Source organism: Crocodylus siamensis, chromosome 9, assembly GCF_052110815.1.
Source record: "Crocodylus siamensis isolate JL-2025a chromosome 9, ASM5211081v1, whole genome shotgun sequence".
Taxonomy (NCBI): Eukaryota; Metazoa; Chordata; order Crocodylia; family Crocodylidae; genus Crocodylus; species Crocodylus siamensis.
In genome coordinates this window covers 22557176-22575460 of record NC_143403.1, presented here as the reverse complement: position 1 = coordinate 22575460, position 18285 = coordinate 22557176, and the positions used below count along the sequence as shown (strand labels likewise).

Here is an 18285-nt window from a genome sequence, read left to right as displayed (position 1 = left end):
GAGAACATAATCATGATGTTTTGAAAATAATTAGAATTTTCTAAAGTCCCTCTTAATGTTTTCATTACAAACACATGATCTGAATTTTTTCTGTATCAGCGAGGAGGGGGGAACATCCTTATTTTTCCATTTATGTATTCCACTATCAATTGACTTGTATTTTGAGACCTGCACTGCAAGGAAAAGGAATAGATAAGGTTTTATTTTAAAAAATACTAGCTTGTCTGAGCTAATACAGTGTTCTGATATTACCATTCTAAACCTTTACTTTCAGCATTAAAGGTTAATTATCTAATTATTGTTTCTTGGCTCTGCAGCTCAGCCAGATGTATAAACTAAGTTTGACCTGTCTTCTTTTTCATGAAAAGTGACAAATACTTGGAGTCTGTTTATGTTAAATACCTCAACTTTTAAGACATTTAATATAAGAAATACCTTCTTGAGTTCATTTTATTTGGTGAAAATATTCTTTCAACTCAGAGGTAGCCTACAGCTTATAAAGCCTGCATTCCTTTGTTTGTAGATTTTAGTCAGATTTATAGAATTAATTTATAATCTCAGTTATGGACTGGCTGCTACCACTCCATAATTACAGCTCACCTGCACAAGTGTTCAAGAAAAATAATTTGGATAGTATAAAAGGCATTATTATATAAATATTTTATTTCTAGTAAGTTATTGCTGTCAAGGCAACCACAGTTAACACTGAAAAAAAACCCAGCCTTCTATGTACTGATTGCCAGCTCATCCTTTTGGCCAGTTTCCCAAAAGACCTTTTGAAAAAGAATTATTTGGTTTTATTTAAGGGTGAAAAACTAAAAATCAATTCTAATAAGAATTGCATTTTACGGTTAGGGGCCTTAAACTAGTCACATATCTCAGTTGTAGACAGTTTCAAATAAAATGCTATAAAAATTGTATTGGCAACCTAGATCAGCAGTTCCCAAACTGTGGTATATGTACCATCAGTGGTACATAGACACCCTATGAGTGGTACGCAGAAGGGCAGGGCACTAGCCCAGCCTGCTGCAGGTGGCCAGGAACAGAGCTCGGCCATGTGTGCAGCAGTGCCGAGCAGGTAAGTGTGTTGGAGGCAAGGGGCAGGGCCAGATTGAGGCCCACACAGTGAGGGAGGGTGTCCGGCAGAGGCAGGAGTGAGTGGGACAGGGAGGGGATGGTGGGAGCCCTGGGTGGCTTGTCCAGGGGTACAGAGGGAGGGCTCCTGCCCCATGCACACTCCAAAGTAGGTTCAGGGGGGCAATTGTCCCCCTCCCTCCCAGGTTTGTCCGTGGGGCGGGAACGGGTGCTGTTGCCTCATGGCCATGCGTGATGCCATGAGCATTCTGGGTACTGGCTGCCCAGCGGCAGAAGGCACATGGAGTCGCATGCAGCTCCCAATGTGCAGAGCCCAGCGGCAGCACATCCGCCCTGCACATAACTCCAGGGGGCACGTGGCTTCTCTGCCTACCCTGGGGTGCGCAAAGTGGTGGGGGGTCCCCCATGCTCCTGAAACGGTCCAGGTCACCCCAGAAAGGGCCGGATTGCGTGGGCAGGCAGGGGTGCACGGCTGCACCCGAGGTGGGGCATGCGCAGCTCCATGAGGTTGAGGTAGGATGCCAGGCTTGTTGTTGGGGGGGAGGCATTGACTCCAGGCTTGGCTTCCCTGTGTGCCAGGCACAGCACAAGCAGGGTGAAGCCACCCCTGCTGCAAGGGCCTGGTCACAGGAGATCCCGGGAATAGCAGGCACAGCTGCCCCAGCCTGCCTGAGTCCCAGCCTTACCCACCCACAGCTCCCTTCAAGGGACCAGGGCAGGTGCTGCGGAGGACCACTGTGCTGCAGGCTCCTGGCTGGCTTGGCTCTGAGCACGACCTGAGGCAGCTGTTCCCAGAGCCCAGGGGGTTCCTGCTGTGGCCTGGGGAGCTCCACCCCACTTGCACTGCGCCTGGCACACACAGACCGAGCCAGGAGTCCCCCGGGCCCAGCATCCTGCCCTGGACACAAGGCGTTCCCCGGTGGGCAGGAAAGCTGCGCCCCACCCCCACAGAGCTGTGTGGCCCAGGGCAGGCCCCATCAGAGCACCCTGCTGTGCCTGCGTCTGCAGAGCGCTGGGGCAGCCTGTCGCTCCCACCTGACCCCCACTGTCCTCCAGCTCCCGCTTCCCAAGGGCCAGGCCAGACCAGCCTGCTCACGGCACCTCCCCCACCTGCTTCTCCCCACACTCTTCTCTCTCTCTCTCTCCGTCTCTCTCTTTCTCCCCCTCCCCCATCAATCACAACATGCTTAACAAAAAAAAATACACAAGAACAAAAGTAGTATATGAAGTTTTATTTATTGTCACCAGGTTTAGAATTTTTAGAAAACCTGGTATTTACTGTAAATAAAAAAAGAAGAAGCAACATTTATGACTATTTACTGTATTAATATGCAGTGTGTCCTGCCATGTACCCTCCACCCCAGTTTTGTTTTTCTGGTGTGCCCACACTCCAGCACCTTACAGGGTACACATTGCAGTTTTTTTGGTACTTCAACCAAAAATGTTGCCTACCCTTTGTTACAGTGTTTTTTTTTCCAATTTACAATTGTTTTATATGGCTACCGTAATTGATAAAACAATGTTTTATAATTACTAAGTGTTTTGTTGTTGTTTTAATACATAGTCTGTTACCTATATGTATGAAAAAATTGCTGGTGGTACTTAAGGCTGTATCATTTTAAATTGGTAGTACTCAGTCTGTCAGAGTTTGAGAACCACTGGCCTAGATGATATTAATTTCCTTTAAGTACCATCTTCTACTGGCTTTTGTTATTCTACTGAACTGCAAGTCGATCATCTCCTTCATATTTGCATTGGGTCATGAAACAACATCACTACTGGCAATGTTTACTGTTTTCTGCATCATTGAATCAAAGCATCTGAAAAGGATATAGACAGTTCTAAACTTTGCTTTTCTGTATACCTGACTGGATTCAGGATTCAATGCAATTATACTTAGTTAAACAACCTCAACTAAGAATGGTACATTTGAGTGAATACTCTGATTTTGCCATTTTTTCAAGTGTTAAATGAAAGGTTTTTTTACAATAGAGCTTTTAGAGAAGTATGTTGAAAAGGGAAATGACATAAGTATCATACTGAAAGACAGCAAAGTGATTGTCCATATTTTGAAAATGAATTCTATTCTAATACAATGCATGTGAATACAGTAATTGTGGAGTTCCACAGTTTTTCTTACTGGCATGAGGCATAGGCATGAGCTAAACAGTAAACCAGTGAAAGTTTGACTTTTTAGTTGAACATTTTTATTGTTACGACTGTTCATTTCTAAGATTTAAAAAATCTGCATCAAACTCTGACTATTCAACCATCTCTTTATATCACAGCCTTTTGGTGTGAATCAGCCTGGACCTTACATCAAGTATACAACTGTTGATGCAAATGGATATCTGAAAAATGGTTCAGGTAGGACCACTTTCCAGCTTTCTTATTTATTGCAGTCACTGTAATTGGTTCCTTTCATATGTCCAGGTATGAAAACAAGGGGTTGCCAGAGGGCCAGTAGCCAAAGGCGCCAACTTAGAGGGGATGCCAGAATGATGTGTGTCTGTCCCATCCCCCATGCCCCCAAGAGTCTTTGCCTCTTCTGGAGCAGACCTGCCCCCTCTGGCCATATGAGCCGAGCTCGAGAAGCCCTGTGCTATCCAACCCTAGAAACAGAGCTGGAGAAGCTCCATAGTGTCCAACCATAGGAGCCAGTTTCAGGGACACAGCAGGAGCAGCCTGGGTCTTTGAGTCCCCCAGGAGGGTCAGGTGGGTACAGGGCTGCTCAAGCTTAGCTTCTAGGGCCAGGCAGCACAGAGCTGTTCCTGCTGCATCCCAGCACGCAGCTCCTACAGCTGGTTAGCACAGGTCTTCTCCAGCTGGGCTTCTACGGCCATGGGGCACAGGGCTGCTCCAGATGTGAAAAAGGAGTACTCATCACTGCTGTCCCAAGTTTTGTCCAAGGTTGATAGTTATGTCTGTGCCTCTGCCTCTATAGTTAAACTGCTTGTTTTGTGTCTCATAATCTAAGGTCTAGACGGACTCATGAAAAGTTTCATTAGCTGAATCTTTAACATTTAAGTCTTTTCTTCTTGTTTACTGAGAATGTTTATTGGGAAGTAAGGATGGGCCTGTAACCATTAAATAGAATCGTGTAGCTTCCAGAAGAAGCACAAATGTATTATTTCCCAAATAAAATGATTGAGCTTCTATGCATGTAATAAAGTCGAGTACCAGATACAGTACATATTGATTCTTTTTTTTTTCTTTCCTTTTTCTTGGGGGTGGGGGGGAGGCATTGTTCACTTTTAATACTGTACTTCAGTACTTGGGACTGACTCTCTCTCTCCTAAGGCCAAAATTCTGAAACTTCTACACTTGGGGAACATAATTCTCACATGTATGCATCTCCAAGTGCCCTGATTTTTTTTCCAGAGGTACAGAGTATCTTATACTTCCCAGTTAACTTGCAATCTAGCAGTGAAATGTAACAGTAGCCAGAACACCTCTGTCATCATGGGCATATTACTGGAAAATTCTGCTTAGTGTACAGCAACAGTAGAAACAAAAGGAAAACACTGCAAATGCAATGGAGAAAAAATACTGCAAATACAATGGAGAAAAAATACTGCAAATACTATGCCATTACATAAGTAAATGGTATGTACTCACTCACCTGGAATACTGTGTTCACTTCTGAGGTGGTTAGCAATATTAGTCTGAAATCAAGCAGAAGTTTGGGCAGGGTAGCACATGAGACCTCACTGGTTTAGAGAGGCATGAACTTTCATAGGCAACAACCTACTTTGTCAGATGTTTCTGAACCATCAGAATAAGTATCTGGTAAAGTATGTTGTTATCTGTGAAAGCTTATGCCTCTTTGAACTAATTAGTCTCTGAGGTGCCATCCAGCTCTACCTTCTGCTTGTGTTCAGCTCTGTGTACTTATCGCTGAAGAGATACTGGAGAACTAGCAGTTAAGAAATGTGATAAAAATGACTGGAAGATCACAGCCAGATACAACACCGAACTTTCTCTATTCCCATATTCCTAAATCTGTATTTATCTACCTAACTTTAGGCAAATAAGTTCTTAAAAATGTTGGCTTACACTCTTAATCAAAGCAACGTTTTGTGGAAATCTAAATCTGGTTTCTAATATAGACTAGGAATTCATCGTAAGAAGTTAATTGTTCTTGTTAGACCCCGACTCCATGCGGCACCCCATGACTAGGGAGATGACGATCCAATTGCTCATGGGTCCTGTTACTAACTAGCCAGAGCAGACGGGGAGCAAATGCTACCTGCACACGTTGCTCGCAAGAGCTTTATTTAGAATGGAGACAGCTTTGGGCGACCTCCCTCACAGACACCCAGTCTATGAACATGGGGAGCAGCCCTGAACAATAGTTTTTTCCCACATTTATACACTTTGGTTTATGCTCACCCCTCCTATGTTCCAGCCATTTCTCCTACCATTTCAAGCTCCACCTCTGTTTACTGTTTGCTTCATTAGCATGGAATTAATTGCCTGTGCATTTCATTCATTTACATGGCTTTTTGCTATGAGCGCATGTCTAAGATCTTGATTTCTCTTCTTTGGTCAATGGGCAGACTTTGACCAAAATATGGAAGCTTCTGGAGGCTTCTCCACCAATTACCATTCACCTTTTTGCATATGTTCATCTCGGATTCTGTTACCAATTATGTGTTGTATTTCACATTCCAGTCTGTTTTTCTGTCTCAGGTTGTACCGTCTTCCACCTTTTTTGGGCCCCTGTATCTTATCTCATTCCTCACTGTAGCTGGTTCACAGCACACAGACTTACACAGACTCGCTGCTTTTTCTTAGAAAATGGTTGACACAGTTAAGATGGTTACTTAGCATAAGCAAATGGCTGACTTAGATATCATTCTGCCTTGTGGTCAGTAGCTCTGCTAGGCCAGAGGGTAAGGCCTTGTTCCAGCTGCAGATTCAATGCTCCCTGAAAATCCAAATATTGTCACCCTAACAGTTCTGCCAATGTTTTTCACTTCCATCTTCATCACAGTAAAGCCTTTCTTCATGAGCTAAATCTACAAATAACTTTTGTATTCTGTTAGAAGTATTTAGGAGTCCATAACAAATTAAGAAAATCTTAGTATTATAGATTCATATATTGTAAGGCCAGAAGGGACCTTGGAAGATTCATCAGGTCCATCCCCCTGCACCAAGCAGGAAAAATAACGGGGGGTCAGGTGACCCCAGCAACAGTTGCTCACTGAGTCCTTGATGTACTCCCCTAGTATAGCGGTAACCTGTTTCCAGGTCCTCTCTCTGCCCTCTTTTCCTCAGGCTGAAGAGTCCCAGGGTACTTCAGCCTTTCCTTGTATGGCTTGCCTTTTAAGACTCTGATCATATGGGTGGCTTTTTTTTGGACTCTCTCAAGCTTGTCCATGTCCTTGTTAAAATGTGGTGCCCAGAACTGGATGCAGTACTCCAGCTGGGGTCTCACCAGTGCTGAGCAGAGCAGAAAAATCACCTCCTTGGTTTTCCTGCAGATGCATCGATTTATGCATGCCAGAGTATTATTTGCCCTACTGGCTACAGCATCACACTGCTGGCTCATATTCATACTGTGGTCTGTTATTACCCCCAGGGCCCTTTCATTCATGGTGCTAGTCAGTTTGGTGCCACCAAGCCTGTAGCTGTTTTGGGGGTTGCTCATCCTGAGGTGGAGCACTTTATATTTCTCAATGTTGAATTTCATCAGATTCCAATCCGCCCAACTTGCTAGCCTGTCTAGGTCTGCCTGTATCTGTAGCCTGTCTTCAGACATGACCATGCTTCCCCATAACTTGGTGTCATCCGCAAACTCAGCCAGTGAGCTCTTCACCCCCACATCCAAATAGTTAATAAAAATGTTGAAAAGTACTCGACCAAGCATCAACCCGTGGATCACTGCTGCCCACTTCTCACCAGGATGATACAGATCCATTCACTACGACTCTCTGGATTCTGTCCTGCAGCCAGTTTCTCACCCACCTGACTGTCTGGGAGTTAAGCCCACAATTGTCCAATTTTCTCACAAAGATCTTGTGGGATACTAGATCAGAGGCCTTTTGGAAATCAAGGTATACAATGTCAACCTGCTGCCTCATGTCCAAGTGGTGAGTTACATGGTCATAGAAGGAATGAGATTGGTAAGGCAAGACCTACCCGCAACGAAGCCATGCTCACTGTCGTTCAGAATCTTACCTTCTGCAAGCTTATTGCAGATGGACTCCTTGATGAACTTTTCTAGGATTTTCCCTAGGATGGAAATTAGGCTGATTAGCCTATAGTTACCCGGGTCCTCCCTCCTGCCCTTGCGGATGGGCACAACGTTGGCCCTCTTTTAGTCCTCAGGGACTTCTCCAGAGTGCCACGAGTTGTGGAAAAGTTTCACCAGGAGTTCTGCAGTGACTTCGGCCAGCTCCTTCAGCACTCTTGGATGAAGATCATCCGGTCCCGCTAACTTGTATGCGTCTAATTTTTTTAATTGGTCATACGCTGATTCTATGGCAGTAATAAGAAGTCAGTTATTCCTACAGTGCTCATTGTGTACTCTACCTGGCTTGGTTTTCCCCTTGGTCTGGTGAAAGACTGAAGTGAAGTAGTCATTCAGAAGTTCAGCTTTCTCCTGGGTGCCGGTAACCAGCTCTCCTGAATTGTTGAGCAATGGACCCACACTCCCATGTGTTTTCCTCCTGTTCCCTATGTACCCTATGTATTATATCACAGGAGTAGCAATAGGAATGTGAAGGTGAAAGACTGAAGTTCACTAATCTCCACTCCCTATAGTTAACTTAGTTAGTAAAGGGGGTGTGGGAGGAATAGAAGGAGAAGATCCAAGTGCTTGTCCCTCAAACCTAAATTTAATTTATGCATTTTGGATGGTTTTGGCTCTTTAAATGTGTGAACGTGAGGTTTGGCATTTAGTTCTGAGTGTGGCTCAGTAATTGAGCATGCTTCTGATGCTTGCCAACTTCTTATTCTTTAGAAAGCTTGAAAACTTACTAGCCTATGTAAGCACTTGATGAAATGGCAGTGTTATGCTGTATACCACATATTGTATCCATAGTTTTATGCTGCTGAAACAAGACAAAAATAAACTTACACCAAACTGCTACAAGTATGCTGACTGCATAATTATTAGTATGGAGTAAAATTTTTCTGTCCCAGTGGAGCCCAATCATAGCAAATCCTATTTTATATACTGGTGTTAAAGAATAGCAGAACTAAATTCAGAACATAATAGTGGTACTTAGAGTGCCCCTTTATGGAAACTTCAAATGTTTTTTTTTTAATCAATTTCTCAAATGTGATGTTTCAGTAGACTGTTTTTTCCTGTACCTACATACCTAAGCAGTGTTTCCTGAAGCTATTATATTTCCATAAACTTGTAAATAAATTTTCATCTTAAACAGGACAGATATTTCTTTTAAAATGAAGTAAAATATTTTGTAGCCAATGTTACTGACCTACAGCTGCTTATCTTTTTTGAAGATGTAGTCAAATGGAATGTTATTCTTGTGTAACAGCCAATCATGAAACAACTCAAGCAATGCACCATGATCTATAAGCACTTGTCAATGATACAAAGCTAGAAAGTGGAATGACTTGAAAGGAGGGATATAGCTTTTGAGAAGCTGTGACTTTTAAATTATCTATCCATCTGTTGGTTTGATTTTGCATTAAATGTGTTGAAAGTACTAAAATCTTTTGGATAAATCTTAATTTTAAACAGTCAAGAAATTGAAACCGTTGGAAAAGCAAGAAACATTTTACTTCATGAAATGTTTACAGAATGGGCTCTACTGTAGTATTTTCTTCATATTGTGATTCTTCAGATCTCAGAAAAGAAAACTAGCCTGCAAAAATATGTTTGGTTTATTTGTATTGTCTTTACTAAAAGATATTTTACAATCCACAGAATAGCACGGTTAAAGACAAAAACTGTTAGAAGTGTTTCCAGAGAGAGTATTGGCTGAGATTCCATTTGTTGCTTTAAAATACTTTTATAAGAGAGATTCTCATTTGCTACCTTGCTTTCATTATAGGATTCAACTTACATTAAGATAATTTTGTTTTTACTTTTTAATAACTGCATTTCCTATTTTAAAAGATAAGAAAAAATGCTAGAATCCTGTTTGAAAACTCTTGATTGACCAGTAAAGAGGTAAACAAGTATTTCAGCATCTGTCAGTTAGTAGGCATCTGCTGAAAATCTTGTTAATGGCCTCACAGTATACAGTCATTCTTCCAGGAATGACGGGCATAAGGGCTACTACCCCTTGGATAATTAACTGAAGTCTTTCACACATTTAACAATCTAAACAAAACACATGAAAACTCTCATTTAGTAAGATATGTAAGAATAGATAAAACCTTAGTGTTTCCATTTTCCTATTTTTAAATTGTATTTATTTTTAAATTTAAGAGCAATACTCTAGGTTTGAGCCAGCACTCTCAGTGCTGTTGGATTGTACAGATGGCTTCTCCCAGAGAGATTGCTACCCTGGCAAGTACAGTGCTTCCAGGAGCACTGAGGAGTCTACTAAGCAGTCTCAGAACCACCATTTTAACAAGATTTTCTGTGTACCAGCCTCCTGGCTTTTGCTTTTATTAGGGAGGATGGAATGGATCACCGTCCTCTTTATTGCTTTCTTTGTGGAATCTAGCATCATTGTATTTCCTAGATCTGTGATTCTAAACTAGGGTGCCATAGCAATATGAGCACTATTAGATCAGCAAACATCTACATGATTCACAAGGTAAACCCAAACATTTAAAATCAGAAAATCCATGGTGTCCAAAACATTCTCCCCAGCTATGATCCTTCTGAGTTCTTTACAATAGAACAATTGCTTTATTATTTTTCCATATTCAGAAAATGAGTGAAAGCTAAGAGCTAGCATTTTCTGACCAGTGCCTTGAGTGTAAAAAGGTTGAAAGCCAAAATCCTATGTAAGGAGTGGATAACCTGTAGCCACAGGCAACTTCTGTGTTTGGCACGCAGCAGTTCGGGGGGGACAGCCAGCACAGCAGTAAATAGAGCAGAGAGAAGAAAGCAGAAGGAGCAGATCAGGCAAAGGAAGGCACGTGGAGTAGTACTCAGGGAGGGTGCAGAGCTAATTTGTGGCATTCCTGTCCAACAAGTTGCTCCCAACTGTCCTAGTTTATCCCGGTTGTGTTCAGCAGTAGTACAAAGACTAGAAGCACATGGTGCAAGTGAGAGGGTCTTCTTGTTTCCATCTATGCAGATCTAGGCACAAGTTAACCCTTAAAAGCTATTTGTAAGTAATGTGGTTTTAAAAAAAATGCCTGAAAGCTTCATTTTTAGCTTTTTATGTTGCAGTTTCAAAAAAGCCAGCGGAAATGCTTGAATAGTCAGTGTTTGTTACTAGTCTTTGTTTTGGAGTGAATTGATAGAAGATGTGTCTGTATGTACAAGAAAGTTACTTTTCTCATCTAAAACATCGGCCTAGATGCTTGACTAGCAAAGGTTAAAATGTACTATTAGCTCTTGGGTCTGGTAGTTTGTAGACAGTTTCTGATACATTGCAGTTAGATGAACAGAATATGTGCTCAGAAATGTTACTTGTGTTAAACCTGTAGTTGCAATCAATCAAGGAGGCTGGTGTAAATGTAAGGGTTTGAACCTGGAGAGAATACTTTTCCAAATAGCAAATCCTTTTTAAAATGGGTTTGTGTATAGCATGAGTAGAAATTTGGGGAATTTGTATGTTTTAAGTAAAAAAGAAAATACTGTTTTTGTAGCTTAAGCCACTTGGATTGTCCATGCTAGAAATAGATTGGTGGTATGTTGGGTAATTTTCCTCCAACTTAAAAAATTACCTCGGTTTTCATTGCATAAACTATATAATAGTTATAAAATTCAGTTACAGGAATTAACATTTTACACAAATGCTTTTGGCTATAATCTTGTTTAATATAATAAAGTAGCCCAAATGTAGAGCCGTTCCTTCATTGGAAAAAAATGGCCCTTTAAACTTACTGTATTAATAAGTAATATATTTTACTATTGCCCACAATAATAGCAGTTTCTTTCTTTTTGTGAACTTCTGTTAATGCATTACTATTTTCAGCTGTTTTTTCCAAATTTTGGAATAATTCTTTTTCTGAATTTCTCATTCACCAGCTAATACACAATTAAATAGTGCTGAAATAGATGCATAGTTTCATTACTACTGTACAATTAGTCGGACCACAATAAGAAAAGTTCAATTCCATCAGTCACTGCAAGTGATAAATATGAACACAATAATCAAATGTTGATTTCAGTTTAGGTGAGAAGTATACACTTGAATCTGAAATCCAAGTGGTGAGGGGGAATATTATGTCCTGTTCAACATTTTGTTCAAATTTGCATGGGGTTGCACAGTGAAATCTGCACCGTTGCAGAAGCTACTAAATTATTCCAAGCAGTTGAGTCCTAAGCTGATGGAGAGGAGCTGCAGAAAGATCTTACCAACCTAAGTGAATAGGCAAAAAATGGCAGATGAATTCCATTTTTAACAAGTGCAAGGTAATGCTTGTGGGGAAAACTTCAGTTATACAGACATGATGTTGGGTTCTGAACTAGCTGTTATACCATCTGCCCAAAAGCTGTCTTAACTCTGAAAAAAGAGGAAAAAGTTTTATGAATCTTGCTTTCTGAGCTATTTCCAAGTTCCAGTTTTCTCCCTCTTGATATTTTGGTATAATATGAAACTGCCTGTACACAGTAAGTTAAGGAGTGTTTGCCTCAACTTCCAGACTTATCTCTGAATGTCTGTGCTTACATAGGTTTATAGGAAATCCTTAACATCACTTTAACATAACGTATTGCAGCTGAAGAGAACAATTGTAAGCAGTAGTGCATGCCATCAATCAGTACATTGTAACTGAAAATGAGCACTAAATAAATTGAAATCGGTTTGAGGGGAGACGGGGAAGGTTACATTGAGAAAACCTAAACAGCTATACAAGATAGAATTTTTTTTTATTTATCAGAATTTTGTGTACCAAGTGATTGTGCTTGCGGTAATAAGGCTATTAGCTTCCAATCTTGTATTGAAATCTACAGTGAAAGGATTGTCTAGCAGTAAAAGGCATATAATGCTTTTGGATATAGTCTGAAAGAACTCCTACATGCTGCCATTTGATAGGTAAAATGTTCAGATGTTCAGCGCCCACTTGCTACTTTTTCACCAGCTAATACACGATTAAATAGATATAATTGATCAAAGAATCTCACTTTTCTCTGCTTTACACACAAATGGGATGTGGTAGGTGAAGATACTGGTTAGCCTTTTATGTTACATGTATTTATTCATTAAATCATATGTCTTATGTTTTAATATTTAAATGTGCAGTCAAATTGGCTAAATATATATAAAACTACATGTAGCTGGGGAGTTGTGCCATAATCATCCAGAATATGAAGAATATTTACCTGAGATGAAAAGTGAGCTCACTCAGCAAATATCATCTTGTTTTCGTACCAGTTAACAGATTTAAAAATGGATCTGGACTGCACCAGATTTCAAAATACATAAATAAATAAATGTGTTGTTATTTTTAGAAGGCCTGAATTTGGTCCCAAAACCATATTAGAATTGATTGCAGTAGTAGTTTTCTAATAACAAAGCCAAAATTAGATTAATGATGTTCTTTGTATTGATAGTAACGCTACAACTCCAGAGATCTAGATAGCATCTACAGAATGTGTAAAGCTATATCTCTGGTCCATGGAACAAGCAGTCTAGTTCTGATAAAGGATAACCTGTAAATACTTAATGTAACAAATCCTCTAAAAGTTTTATTTTGAGGGGAAAGGAAGGTTTGGTTTGTTTGTTTATCCCATCACTTTTTTTCCCCCCTAATTGTTGAGATTGTATTACAATTTGCCTTCTAATAAAGAGGCTTAATTATCAACTTAGGTGTTTAAAATGTTTTTGAAATGTTTGAGATAAATGGTATAGCTTCCTTTTCCACTTGCTTTTTGAGTGAATTGAACAACGTGGATAAGATGATAGGACCAGTAATGATGCAAATTATTTTATTCTAGTGTTTTATATGCACCATCAGCATTAACAGTTCTGCTGCTTGGTTACACACAAACATGTCATGTTGTGCAAAATGTAAGAAAAAGAAGTCCAAAGATCACAAATGTTACAGACAAATTTATCTTAAACAAGTGTCCCTACAGTTCCAAAATGGCAGGAGTAAATCCAGTTGCCTTAGGAAGTAGTGACTTTGAATGTATCAAAATGCTTTCATAAAAAATATAAAGTTGTCTCTCTTTGATTGTAACATAGGCACTATTGAGGAATATTAAAGTTCCTACTGGGTCCTTGCGTGCTTTGACGCAGTGGGCATCACTGTAACATATTGCTTAATCCTCTGTCATGCTCAGAATGGAAAGCACTGATTGTGTGAAGAAACTAAAAAATCCTCAAAGTTTCATAGATTCATAGTAGCTAGGGTCAGGAGAGACCTGAACAGATCATCTAGCCTGACCCCCTTCCATAGGCAGGAATGAATGCTGGGTTCACAAGACCCCAGACAGGTGATCATCCAACCTCCTCTTGAATTTGCCCAAGTTAGGGGCAAGGACCACTTCCCTGGGAAGTTGGTTCCAGATTTTTGCCACCCTAACTGTAAAAAATTGCCTCCGGATCTCTAACTTAAACCTATTCTCCATCGGCTTATTATCATTATTCCTTGTCACCCCAGGTGGTGCTGGGGAGAAAAGGGCTCTACCTATTTGCTGTTGATCTCCCCTGATGGGTTTGTAGGCAGCCACCAGGTCCCCCCTCAGCCTCCTCTTGCTGAGGCTGAACAGGTTCAGGTCCCTCAGTCTCTCCTCATAGGGCCTGTCCTGCTGCCCTCTCACCAAGTGGGTGGCCCTCCTCTGAACCCTCTCCAGGCTGGCCACATCCCTCTTGAGGTGCAGTGCCCAGTACTGGACACAGTACTCCAACTGCGGCCTGACCAATGTCGCATAGAGGGGGAGCCTCACCTCTCTGGACTGGCTTGAGATGCAACTTCGGATGAATGACAAGGTATGGCTAGCCTTGCTGGCTGCAGTCTGGCATTGGCGGTTCATGTTCATCTTGGAGTCAATAATGACTCCAAGATGCCTTTCCGCCTCTGTGCTTTCAAGAAGGGAACTCCCCAGCCTCTATGTGTGCTGTGGGTTCCTTCTTCCAAGGTGCAGCACCCTGCATTTGTCTACGTTGAACCCCATTCTGTTCTCATCTGCCCACTTTCGTAGTTTGTCTAAATCTATTTGCAGCCTCTCTCTCCCTTCAAGTGTGTCCACCTCGTCCCACATCTTCGTGTCATCCACAAACTTGGACAGCATGCTTTCCACCCCCTTGTCCAAGTCGCTGATGAAGATATTAAACAGTGTGGGCCTGAGTAAGTGTCTTGTACCAAAGGCCTTGTATTTGGAAAGTCAAACAGAGTTCTGGAGTTTGAAATAAGTATAATCTCCCATATTGCCATAACTAGAGCTTGCTCCTAACAGAAAGGTGATTAATTCCAGGAACCAGGAACAACATGAAAGCCTAAATTATTGAGCTTTTTTAGAAACATCAACCTTTCAATCCTGAAAACACCTTCATCTGACTAACTTTCTCATGTGAGTGGCCTTAGAACAGGGGGCGGGCAAGTATTTTGGGCGGAGGGCCACTTACCAAGTTTTGGGAAGCTGTCAAGCGCCACATGGGTAGCCCCACCCCATGACAGTTGCCCTGCCCCTGGTCACCATATTGAGACCAGAAGTTCAACCTCCTAGCCCCTGACCTTTGCCATTGGAAGTCCCTCTCCTTGCCCTGGAAGTACTTCTTTTGGGAGGAAGGGTGCTGTGATCTGGAAACCGTGAAAAAGTTATATATATGTACGTACACACACACACACACACACACACACAAAACATCTACTATAACCTATTTTTATTTTATTTAAAAATATTTGTCTACTGATTTCTGTGTTTACAAAAACTGCATCTAGAGATGGCTGCATAATAGCTTAAAATAAAGTCCTACTGTGTGTTTTTTGTGGGCAGCAAGGGGGTATAAGTGGCAGTGTGGTTGGGAAGAGTGTGTGCGCGCGCGGTGGGGTGCGGGTATGGTGGCTGGGTGTGCACTGCGAGAGAGAGCCAGGGCCAGGCTGCCAGCTCCCTAGCATGTAGCTCTAATCCACTGCATGTGAGCCTCACGTGATTCAGGCAGGCAGACCCCATGCCCAGGCTCTGTGCTTCTACAACCCCCACCCTGGGTCTCTGCCAGTCCCAGGGCACTTGCACAGGCTCCGTGTTTCTGCCCACCGCCACCTTTCCCTGCATTCCCTCCTGCAGGCTTGCCCACTGATCCCTGCAGCCCCCCACTTCCTGCACTGCTCCCCGCAGCCGCCGCTGGGGCCCACCACCTGCTGCAGCCCCGCTGTGACTCAGCCGGCTGCCGAAACCATCTGCTGCAGCCCCCATGGCTATGCTGGGACCCACTGCGCCTGTGCCACCACCCACTGGGGCTCTGCTGCCCACTGGGTCCTGCCTCAGCCCGGCTGTGGCTCTGCCACCCACCAGGGCCCGCCTCCTGCTGTGGCTCTGCTGCCCCCTGGGGCCCACCGCCTCCACACTGCCCACCGGGGCCCAGCTGCGGCTCTTCTCCCTGCAGGGGCCTGCCATGGTCCCACTGCCCACTGGGGCTCCACCACTTTGACTTCTGTCATCTTTGACAGGCGGCCACAGGCAGATATAAATTAATTTTCTAAAAATTTTTAAGGCCCCACAGGCCGGATAGAATGGGCTGGAGGGCCGGATCCGGCCCGCGGGCCATATTTTGCCCACCCCTGCTTTAGAAGGATTACTCACATGAGTGATGTTATGGAGGTCTAAGTATTTGCAGGATTAGGCTCCAAACATGGCAGTAGTTGAATTATCTGCCGTTTCCTTGTAGACAAAGGATGAACTCCGAAGTGTAGTACTTTGTTTGGAAAAAACTGTTACGAGTCACACAGATATGACTGATGGACACTGACTGCTATTATATTGACTCCCACATAAAAGCTGACAAACCGAAAAGGGTGCAAGATCCCCCTCTGTGCTTACACATCTGCTATTTTTCTTTCTTTTCTTGCCCTTTATCCAGGCTCGGGGCTATCTCTAGGCAGCTTCACAGCTCCTCACTTTCCAACTTCTATGTTTTGTTGGAGTCTTTTAACCTTCCCTAGCAGAATGACCTTTCACCTGCTATCGAGTCACCATCTGTGGCCCTCCTGGGCTTCCACAAGTTGGAGTACCCTGTTGTTTACTGCTGCATTGGGTCTCTGTAGTCATCAGCTCCCTTTTCTTGAACGGTGAGCCAAGTACAAATGTTTTGTGTCCATTTTACTAACATATTTAAGCTCACACACTGCGACTTATATTGGACAACTGAGAAATCTAATACTGTGTTTCAATACTTCTGTGACACTGCAGTATTCCTTTATAGTGCATTAAACAATGCAGTGTGGGTACGGTGGGAAGTTGGAGATAAGGTGAAATAAGTAGAATTTATAACTGAATGTTACACTGGAGAACACAGAACAAACCTCTCATATCATGCCTGATTTTATAAGTGGCTTATTTTTGTTTAGCCTCTAATGCTCACAAGTACAACTGAGTCTTTGCTAGCCATAGGAAAATTGCATCACTGCAAGAGATTTGGGTTTTAAGAAAAACCTAACTAGTTGGCAGCAATGTAGATAGTATGCTAATGTACAAATATGCAATTTAATTATTCCCCCTTTTCCTTTGTTTGGCGCCCCAACATTTCCCTGTTATGAAGCCTAAGTGGGAAGTCAGAGATGCAGATTAAAGGAACTGTGGCCAGAACTGGGTGGGATCATGAAATATGATTGAATGGATTTTCTTGTTAAACAGATGAAAGACAGAACCTGGCATTATTTCCAGCTAGGATAGAAATAAAAGGAGATTCATCCTGATTTCCCCAGATGGCCAAAGTTATCACCCCAGGACACACATGCTACTTGGGAATGGTGGATCAGCAAATGGTGGAACACAACCCCCCAGGAGCTGGGTGATCACAAGGCATTGAAAATGTTATTACAATCTGCTAAATAAAGATTTTCATCCAAAATTCCTTGTACCTCGTTGCCCTTAAAGATCCAGTATTCTCTGTCAAGCGCTTGTCCCCAGTGCCCCTGTTATGAAGGTGTATTATCATTCCTATTGATCTTTTTTTCCCCTTTGCAGTGAATGTAAGAGGGTTGTGGATATTTATTTTTGCATAAGCTGTTATCAGACTGAAAGAATTGGGAAACACTTCTGCGCTATGAAGCCCCTGAGGGAGAGCAGTTAACATCAAGCACACATTTCAGTTGGGACAGGGGCACTGTGTATATGTGTGTGTGGCTTTATCTTATTTTCACTGCATGCATGGTCTTCTGCAGCTGTGCAGCGTTATACAGTTCAAGCCCACCTATGCTCATTCAGAGTATTTTGCAGTTCTTAGGATGTACTCAGATATATGAGCACATTGTGCAGAAAAAGCAGGGATTCATGTGCTGCCATGAATATAAAATCCAAATGGTTTATATATAACTTTTAGGAGTCAGTCTGGGCCTACAGGCTACCAGTTTGACACTGTGCTTTACACAGCAGATCACAGCTATGCTAGAAAAGCCATCTGTCTTGTCAACAAATAAAAAGGAAGAGAATTTTTAAAGTTCAACAGTGTTTGGTAAGATTCTGTTGACAAATTGCTTTGTGCCATAAAATCTTTCCCCAATTAGGGTCTTGGTAAATGCAACACAGCCTTTGATAAATATATTGTTTTGTAAATGTAGAGTAAAATATAGTATCTTATTATCATACAGCCAATGTGATATATTCTAGTCCTTCATGACATTCTTATTTATGAAAATGTGTTCAGATTGTCGGACCCAAAATATGTTGCATCTTTCACACTCTAAGTTCAAAAGTTACGTGTTATGTAGCATTGTTTTCAGTTGATCAAAATGGTCATTAGTTATTTATCAACCAAAAAGTGATTTCTGACATACTGGATATAAATATATGGTACTTGCTCAGAAAGGAAATGGTTTCAGTTAAAAAAAAAATAATGATACTTAAAAGTACAGTCACTGATGCATCTTATTGAATTCAGTTAATATCCATATAGTGAACTTATACTTTCTGCTCCTTTGTTG

The 18285-nt window shown here is 42.0% G+C and overlaps 1 protein-coding gene across 1 annotated transcript in view; it reads left to right on the top strand.

The window, feature by feature from the left end:
• ITFG1 (integrin alpha FG-GAP repeat containing 1) overlaps nt 1–18285 on the top strand; it is a 203735-nt gene that overhangs the window by 157432 nt on the left and 28018 nt on the right. The window contains exon 14 of the mRNA XM_090062025.1: nt 3384–3462. Within this exon, the coding sequence (XP_089918151.1) occupies nt 3384–3462 (79 nt within the window). The remainder of the gene's footprint in view (nt 1–3383; nt 3463–18285) is intronic.